The sequence below is a fragment of the Panthera onca genome, chromosome X (genome assembly GCF_046562875.1).
Source record: "Panthera onca isolate mPanOnc1 chromosome X, mPanOnc1 haplotype 2, whole genome shotgun sequence".
NCBI classification, from domain to species: Eukaryota; Metazoa; Chordata; class Mammalia; order Carnivora; family Felidae; genus Panthera; species Panthera onca.
Window position 1 is genome coordinate 25,025,241 of NC_138357.1, and position 9,804 is coordinate 25,035,044.

The following is a 9,804-nucleotide window of genomic DNA, read 5'->3' on the forward strand; positions in this document are numbered from 1 at the left end:
CTCTCTGCTGTCAGTGCAGAGCCTACTTCAGATCCTCTCTCTCTACCCCTCCCTATCCCTCTCAAAAATAAACATAAAAAAAGAAATCATATTTCTTATTTTAATTTACACTTGTAAAGGATTTTATTTGTTTATTAGCCATTTTTATTTCTTCTTTTGTAAATTACCTGGTAATGTCATTTATCTATGTTTTTATTTATTTATTTATTTATTTATTTTTAATTTACATCCAAATTATTTAGCATATAGTGCAACACTGATTTCAGGAATAGATTCTTTAATGTCCCTTACCCATTTAGCCCATCCCCCAACCCACAACCCCTCTGGCAACCCTCTGTTTGTTTTCTATATTTAAGAGTCTCTTGGGGCACCTGAATGGCTCAGTTGGTTGGGCGGCCAGCTTCAGCTCAGGTAATGATCTCATGGTTCGTGAGTTCAAGCACTGCATCGGGTTATGTGCTGACAGCTCAAAGCCTGGAGCCTGCTTCAGATTTTGTGTGTGTTTCTCTCTCTCTGCCCCTCCCCTGCTCTCTATCTCAAAAAAATGAATAAACGTTAAAAAGATTTTAAAAAAGAGTCTCTTATGTTTTGTGCCCCTCCTTGTTTTTATATTATTTTTGTCTCCCTTGCCTTATGTTCATCTGTTTTGTATCTTAAATTCCTCATATAAGTGAAGTCATATGATCGACTAATTTCTCTTAGCATAATACCCTCTGGTTCCATCCACATAGTTGCAAATGGCACGATTTCATTCTTTTTGATTGCCAAGTAATATTCCATTGTATGTGTACACCACATCTTCTTTATCCATTCATCTGTTGATGGACATTTGGGCTCTTTCCATACTTTGACTATTTGTTGATAGTGCTGCTATAAACATGGGGGTTGCATGTACCCCTTCAAAACAGCACACCTATATGCCTTGTCATTTATCTGTATTTTATGAGAATGTGCACTTTTTCTACTGGCATGAATTCATTTGACTGCTCAGGTTAGCAATGTTGACTAGTCATAAACTTGGATACTTTGGGATGCATATAGATTTCAGTTCTTTTGTGGACATGTCTAGCACTGAAGCAATAAAGTTCATATATCTCTGCAAAGATTTTTTTTTTCTTCAGAGATTTTTCTTAAAGGCATATCATTCTGTTAAATTGGGGCTTATCCATGATTTTACTTATAATCATTATAAGACTCTCTCATAGGTTTTTTTTTTTTAATTTTAGAAAGAGGGAGAGAGTACTCATGAGCAGGGGAGAGAGGCAGAAGGAGAAAGAGAGAATCTTAAAAGAGGCTGTATACTCAGCACAGAGCCCAACGTGGGACTCGATCCCACTACTCTGGGATCACTACCTGAGCTGAAACCAAGAGTCAGACGCACAAGCAACTGAGCCACCCAGATGCCCAGGTGTTTGTTTGCTGTTGTTTTTTTAACTATGAAACATTGTTTGTACTTCGCCTTTTTCCTGCAGATGTGACTTATTCTTAATACAGATTTAAAAAACAATGTTCTATGGATAAACAATTAACTTTTTAGTTAGGGAATTAAACACTGTTATCAGTACATTTATTGTACAATATATTGCTAATAACTGTTGAGCACCAACGAATTTTAACACACTGTATAAGGATTTTATACCTAAAGGAGGTATAAATCTGCCACCTAAGAAAAATAATAGATTACCTGTTTTCTGATGAAGTGTTATTAATAAAGCCAGCAACTCCACCTCAGAAAATGATGATTTAGTAGGAGGAGTGTAAAGACAAAATTAGAAAATGATCAGTGTACCTCACTAGGGGAAAAAAAGATTGAAGTTTAAATTAAAAAAAAAAGAAAACAAAAATTCAGGCTTTTGTTTATTTCGGAATTTGAAGAGCAAATGTCCTTTTGTGAGCCTAACTCTTTGCATACTTATTTCACTAATAAAGTTAGTCTTGATGATGACGTGTCTGCTTGTCAAAGCCAGTTTGGGGGCTTGATAAAACCTAAAACAGAAAGAGTTTCCAGTTTCACGTAAGGGAGTACGAGATTGGCTGCTATCTAAGGAAAGATGATATTTATAGGAAGGAATGAAGCTGTGGAGATAGATTCATTTTTAGGAAGGCTGGATAGTGTTTCTCTAATCACCTCATCCCCACCCTCTCAAATGTGTGGCTCCTAAACAAAACCTTTCTGTCATTAAATACTTAATCCATAGCACTTTTTTTCATTTCAAACTGTCCCTTTCTACCTTCTCTGGGTTATATTTTTCTATATCCAAATTTATTACTTTTCCCACAGTACTTCTAATTTGCAGTTGCTCTCCATTCTAAAGCACTTCATCTCTTTTCAACTGACAGTGGTCCTACCCCTCTCTATTTTTAATCTTCTGTCTTTCTCCATGAGTTTTTTTTCACATGTGCAAACACCATCGTTCAAACCCTGTCCTGTGCTCCTTGTGTTACTTTGCCTCTGAGTCAAAGCTTTTCAAATCAGGGTGTTGGATGAAGTCAGTTACAAATGAATATTTCCCCATCAATTATATGATTAAACAATTAGATGGACAAAATCCTTTATGGTAAGATTGATGGGTTTGGTTTGTGTGCTTTATATTATCTTATTCCACTTGGAGAAAGAGATTTTCAGAGTTGAGAAAAATACAGTCAGTTTACCTCCATAAAGTCATACAGGATACTGGTCCATTCTCAAAAAACAATGGAGGAGTCACTTCATAAAAATAAGTACCACAGATAAGTTCTTTGAGAAATCAAGATACGGAGAAAGCCTTTCTAAGTAGTAGTGAAGTCCCCAAAGGTGGGTGAAGAAGCATATGTATTTAATCAGTCTTTAGTAAGAGTACCACCTTCTCAAGTACTTAAGAAAAAGATTGTATGATGAAGCACAATTTCTCTGACTTCTCAAATCTAGAGTTGAGTTGATAAATGCAATACACTCCATTATTATAAGAAAAAATTAATATTACCACAGAGAAATAAATGGGTTATTTCACTTAATTTAGTCTCATCAGTTGTCTTTCTGGGAGAATGTGACTACATCCAGCTCATTACAAAAAAGACATGCAAAGTTCTGTGATAGCTATGGAATCAACTTATGACATGACATAGTGGTTTTTGTTTTTTTTTTAAGTAAACTCTACACCCATTGCGAAGCTTGAATTTACAATCCCGAGATCAAGACTCGCATGGTCTACTGACTAAGCCAGCCAGGCACCCCATGACATAGTGTTCTTTAATCTGTCTAAAATTTCTTTTATCTCTGGTTTTGGCCCATTGATCTTGAAATAGAGTCATTTTACATAGTTCTGTATTTAGGGCCTACAAAAATCAGCATCTCTCAATAACACGTGATAATCCAAATACATTGTTATAGTATAATGTAATAGTTATGTAAGGATATCTTTCTCCTCCATTTTATATATGCTACCTAGTTATTGAGTGGCAGCCACCAAAAAAAAAACAAAAAACAAAAACAAAAACGCACTTATGCCATGGTAAATAAAGATAGCACTATGATCTCAACTTGAAAACTCCAGTGCAAATAAATTATTTGGTCCTGGTTAGTATTTGTTATAATAATTCTCAGAAAAATTAAGTGTACTTTTAATGTCATTCTGGTTTATGAAAGACTATAAACTTAAAAAATTTCATAACTTTGAACTTTAACCTTTTCAGTATTCTGCAGTTTGATTGGCTCCATGTGTACTTCTTCCATCGGGCTGCAGAAGTTGTAAACACTGGAAAATAGAAATGGCTAATGAATCATACTTGGGACATGGAAAAGGTCAAAGTTGTACAGTTTATGATTATCTTCTAGAAAATATATAGGACATTAAAATTCCGATGCTACAGTCTTGTGACAAAGAATATAATGAGAACAATAAATAATAAACAGTATGACATGAATCTTCTTGTGACAATGATTATAACTTAGAATAGGGAATACTTAACCCATTCCCATTATTATCAGAAGAAAGGGCCACTTTATTAATGTTTATCTTTTCCTTTTGCAGTTAAGAGCTATTTAAGCCTCAGAAAAGAAAGGGAAAATGCTATATGTCCAAGAGTGTTGAATATATTTCATTATAAGCACTTTCCAAAATCAATAGGATGTTGGTGCTGTAGGGTTAATATTATCCAGGATAATTTAAAAATAGCAATTTTAAGGCAAATCACATGTTTAAAATTAATCTCCTGTCATGGAGGATGTTGACACCTATGATAACAAAGTGATACATTATTTCCATACAGAAGGTATGAATAAACAAAAATATTTACATTTTGCTTGCATTTAACACCAGGATCCCAGGCTTATTCCATACTTGCATACCCTGAAATTTTTTATGCAGGCACAGAGCTCTACATAAACTAAAGAAAATATATTTATCCTACATCACAGAGTTATAAATAAAGTGTCAGTGTTTCAATTTGCTAATAGTTATTTTTTATTGCTCACTGTAGGTATTCAGTGTTTAGAAGTGATATAGAAAATAACACAGAGGGCATTAGGAAAGAGAACAGAGGGTTGAAAAAGAGCAGATTGTGTTGGTGGCCCTTTCTTGTTACAGAAAATTTATCATGGATGGCTGTAATTGTGAGTAGTCTTTCTGAGCCTTTACCATGCTACTTCCTTTGAGAAGGAAAACTTATCCTGTCCTGCTGTCATTTACCACACCTTTTGGCAACTCTCCAGAGATGCAGCACTGTTGTTGACACAACAACTTGATTTCTTGTCAAAATATCTTTTAACATCTGGCTCAAAAGATATTTCTGATGATTATAAGCATGCCCAACTCCTCTGTTCATTAAGGCTGAAAATTCAATAAGTGTTTGGTACGCTGAGACTAAGCTACCTCATAGTGAGCAGCTGTCAGATGATTTGCTGAATACTTCTGCTCAGGCCACCACAGTGAATTGATGGAATTGTGCCAGCTTTAGGACATATACGGAGTGAAGGGAATTTTAGCAAGCACTAACCAGATGCTCCTTCTAAGCTTTGCACTACCACCTGTAAATTTAAACAATCTATTATGAAATAAATGGAGACAAAACCCTTTATGGATCCATGTGTCCTTCGTGTCGGAGTAGCAACAAACCGGTTATTGGTGCTAAAAATACATCAATGGCTTTGGTTATAGGCAAGGTGCCTTTTGGATCTATAGGTTGTGTCAGCCTTTAACTGCTTACATCACCTACACCACCAGTTCTGGACACGAAAAATGTTTATTTGAAGACCCATCACCTAAAGACATTTCTAATTTAGTGGCTATTCATAGATAGTGACACTTTACTACATAGTGAATTGGGTTGTACCGTAGTTAGAATGACGGTCTTTCCATTCTGCATGTTGTGCCTATACCCGTCATTTGAATTTGAAAAAGCTCCTATCCAGGCATTGTGATAATCTCTCAGAACTGTCATTATAATGGGGCACTGCAGCACATTATAGAGTACAAACACAGCAGTATCTGAGAAAATCTCCTGAGTAAAATATTTTCATTTGTGTTTAAAAGTTATGATAGTAGCTCTGTGTTCAGGCCAAGAGGTGAAGGGACCAGCCCTGTTCCACCTTGTTCCTGGACTTTTATTAAGCCAACTCTGTATATACCATGTACTTAAGTAACAGTGTAATGCTGAGGGGCAAGCTAGTTCAAGTTTGAAGCAATGGTCTACAACTCTCCCATCTCCCGTGCCTCTGTTCTTTCCTCATCTTTCAGCCTGGTTCTGCCTCTACCTGGCTGTGAAATGTTGGCTATTTCTCTCACCTCAGTTTCATCTGGCTATTTTTACTCTGTGCATTTTCCTCTACTACATAGACTTTGGTCTACTTTATGTACCTTATCAATACTGCTCTGAGCAACCCCCATAGCCTTAGGCAGGTAGGAATTACCCACCTTAGATTTGGCCTAGCAAGAACCCAATGGACCCTCTCCTCTAGTCACAGGGCTGCAAGCCACAGCTAGGGATTCAACTAAGCTACTTAGCACTAGCACATTAATGCTTTAATTTCCTTAAAGATAAAAAACAAAAGCCAAGGCTTAGGCTCCCAGGGTGATGTTTTTAAAAAGAATTCACAGTATTTCAAACTTCAGAATCTTTATTGAATCTCCAAGCATGTAAGGCACATTAGTGCTAAACAGAGTCTAAGAGGGTAGAGGGGTTTGAAATATAAAAACATAAATGAGTAATTTTCACTTTTTCCCCCAATCCTTTTTTCCCCTCCTTCCTTTTTGTCTTCAGTTGTTCTCTCTGTTTGAGGACGCAGGAGCCGGCATACCCCAGGAAGGAAAATTGGCAAAATAAGAAGGCAGTGGAGGACCAAATATTGGGGGTGGAGCAAAAGCAATAGGCATAGCAAGAAATGGACTGAAACTTGGAGGTCTTGGAGGTATAAAGCAATGAGCGGTAGGGCGAGAAGGTAAACCTGGAGTACTGGAAGACAATGGGAGAGGCCTTGGCCAGTTCTCCACAGGGTGCCGCAGGCCTCCTGGTGGGAAAGAAACATGAGCCAGCCTTTCTTTCCCAGTCATTCTCGTATTTCTTGAAGGCAGCTCCATCATCACCCCTGATCTAACGGTGGGGATATGAAGGGGGTCTCTTACTTGTGGACCCCTAGATGGAAAGAACCCCTGACCTTGTGGCAAAGCCACGTATAACCTCGCATTATTGCCACCTCTCTCGGTGCCCCCACTGCTGACCCTTGCGCCCCCTATCATCAGTGGGGGAGTGCTGCCAGAGAAATCCTGGGGCACATTAATAGAATCCTCTCCCCTAAGCCTCCAGCCTGCCAGCCCCTCAGAGCTATTTACTTCTGCTGTTGCTAAGGACTCTTCCGCAACAGCAGGTGGTGACCCACAGGGGTGTTTGTGAGATCTCGAACTATCGACAGGAATGCAGGCTCCCGCGGTCTGGAAGGGGCGCTCCAGCTGCTCTCTTGCCAGGTCGGTCAGCACATAAAGAGGAGGTCTCAGCAGGACACGATGGTGGCCCAAAGGTTCTGCATCATCTTTCGGCAGAGAACTCGGACACTGGAGGGACATGTCGTCAGGGCGTGGCTCCCGGATCCCACACTCGTCTGCAACTACTCCTCTGGGTGAAGGGGCATGCCCTCCAAGGCTTGAAAAAATAGAAATAAATAAGTCAATAAAAATGGGATTGGTGGCCAGACAATACCTGAAACATGTGATTGATTAAACTCGCTGGTATATACCAGGGGAAAGGGAGCGCCCGATCTCCTCCCACGTGTAATCAGCAAGCACTTTTAGAGCCCACTTTCACCATGTCAGGTGGCTTCTTTAAGAGGCAGACTACCCAATTTCCCCCTTTCTGGCTTTCTTGTGGCTCCACCCCATTCTCCATTTCCCCACCTCCTCAAGGCAGTAAGGAAGCTGAGAAAACCCAGAGAGCTTTCTTAAAATAAGTCTGCAGTGCGCCGGTTCGCCATACTAAACACAGCTCCTTCCAGTCCCGATAGGACCTATATTCCACTAAAGCCCAGCATTCAGATTCTGGCAGGAGTGTTTTGGAAAGTCTTGTGAGTGAAAACTTTTTTTTTTTTTTTTTCTCTCCGCAGAAGTAGAAGAAACGTTATTTGTGTTAACGAACACTCCAGTTTGTTTTAATGAAGTATCATTCAACATTTTCACCGAGTTTTCTTAAAACTGTCTTTCATTCAACCTGTACCACAACCTAGAGTATGAATTTCCTCAAGTTTAAGCCCAATTGTTTAAACTAAGGATTTCAACTTTTGTTTCAAAATTACACTTGAAAATCCCCGCCCTTAAATCCAGTATTTTTAGTACTTGAGTTTGTGTCCTGCAAGTTTTTGTCTGCGATCCCCTCCTGCACTCCCTCCACCCACTTGTCCCTGTCCCAGTTACACAGGAAAACAATTCAAACTGCCTTTTGCCTTCAAAATTAAACAAAACTCAGTTTTGTACTTACACATTTTCAATACAAGCCATGGAGAAAGTAGGTCAGGAAAGCCTCCCTGAGGTGATGGAGAAAATCAGCTGAACGCCCACACAGGCCAACTCGGTCTGGAGAGACGACTCGTGCTTCTGCCTTAGAGCAGCTTGGCAACTCGAATGAAGCCAGGGACCAACTGCTTCTTTCTAGATTTGGAGTTCTCTTTCTGAGGTTAGCAGTTGCTAGGGAAGGGAGGGAGAAAAGGAGTGAAGAGGGGGAGGGGATAAATCTGTGACACTCCTTTGAAGCTAAATGTAGGACTCCTTTTTGCATAGTAGTAGGTGGATGGTAAGAGCATTCACTAAATCAACCCAATTGCAGACAAATCATTTCAAGATTTTAGAAGAATCATGGAGACATGATACTTTATGGAGAATTATTTCTTAAGTTTTAGTTAGGCAAGGTAGTTACCATCACGTCTCTTCCTAGAGTTTGGAAATACAAACATTGAGCAAGGTACCATGCTTAGTCTCCTAATTTAAATTCGAGTTTTGAAGATGCATAGTTGGTGGGGAACAGAAGTTTGTGGGGTTAAATTGCTTTTCAATCTGTCTTTCTTGTGAAGATGAAACAAACAAAAAGAGCATTATAGAAAAGTCCCCCTAAGAATCATACTAGCTTTTGTTTTTTAGCCCCTCAATTTATGTTTTTTTTTTCCCTTCAACCTACTTTCTAGATTATTGGCTCTGTATGTTGGTGTGTGTGTGTGTGTGTGTGTGTGTGTGTGTGTGTGTGTTTTATTTCCTGGAATACAGCTCTGTAAACTTATCTACAAGTGGTAGGGGGAATAAAAGGCATAACAGCTATTATACATTTATGAGTATTACTCAGATTTCACCTTGTAACTTTTTTGCATAAGACACTTTCTGTTCTTCCAACCTAAGTTTCATCTACTTCCCTCAATTTAAACAAGTACACCTCCCCAGCTTTTATTTTCTGCCATTGATATATAGATTGATTGCTCTGAAATTACAAAGGCCATATCCTCATCTAAGATTACTAATCTTGCTCTAAGATAAAGCCATAAACTTGGCTCACTTCCTTAAATTTACCTGAGATTTGTGCCTTTCAGACTAGGCTTTAAAGACCCTAAAATCTTTTATTGTTTCCAATATCAGAACATGCTGTTATATTTCAACAGTCATATATATATTTTTTTTCTTTTTTTTAAAGAAAGATAACATACTCAAACACCATGTGTTTCAATTTATATATGGAATGTGTGTGTATTTGTGTATGCATGTATGTGTGTAGTGGATAAGTATAAAATACTAATGCAGAGGAATGTTCAGTGTTGTGAAACAACACAATTCATGGTAGAAATAACCTTTTGGGTCTCTAAGTCCACATCTTCCTGCCAGGGTGCCTTGTCCCTGTCTGTACACTATTGAGTTGTTGTTGTTTTCAATCTCATTGAAAGATGAAAGTAACGTGTTTCCAACACTCCTCCCGGAAGAATCTATCCACTTGCCTAGCATGGTTCACTATTAAGAAATTTCTTGATTCCCCAACTTGATTATATTTTTCTTCAGTTTATTATTTCCTTGTCCTAATGTAAAAGAAAACTTGTTATTGGCAATAGAATTGTGGTGGAGCATTAAAGCTTTTTGAACACTTGCTATGTCAGAGGGATAAATGCAACTTGGGCTAATGCCTAATAGTTGGTAAGTTATATTTACATAGTTTATGCATTTTTTCCCAAATAATGGCAAGGAAGCCCCAACAAACCTTTTATGCCTATCAAGTTATTTCAATCATTGGCTGTTTAACCTAGAAATGTCTGTTCAGTAAAAACATCATCTTAATTGGATTCCATGAGATTGAAGTATAATATAGACA

At 38.2% G+C, this 9,804-nt stretch overlaps 1 protein-coding gene across 2 annotated transcripts; it reads right to left on the reverse strand.

Annotated features, from left to right (window-relative positions):
• Window positions 1-6,089: 6,089 nt before the first annotated feature.
• PRR32 (proline rich 32) lies at window positions 6,090-8,127 on the reverse strand. Of its 2 annotated transcripts, none has more exons than XM_081794334.1 (2): window positions 7,942-8,127; window positions 6,090-7,113 (listed from the first exon to the last, which is right to left on the reverse strand). In XM_081794334.1, exons 1-2 carry the CDS (start codon window positions 7,959-7,961, stop codon window positions 6,234-6,236), a joined length of 900 nt encoding a protein of 299 aa, XP_081650460.1. In that variant the 5' UTR covers window positions 7,962-8,127; the 3' UTR covers window positions 6,090-6,233. The 2 variants fall into 2 exon arrangements, with proteins under 2 accessions (XP_081650460.1, XP_081650461.1); XM_081794335.1 differs by lacking the exon at window positions 7,942-8,127 and adding an exon at window positions 7,208-7,335.
• Window positions 8,128-9,804: the final 1,677 nt, after the last annotated feature.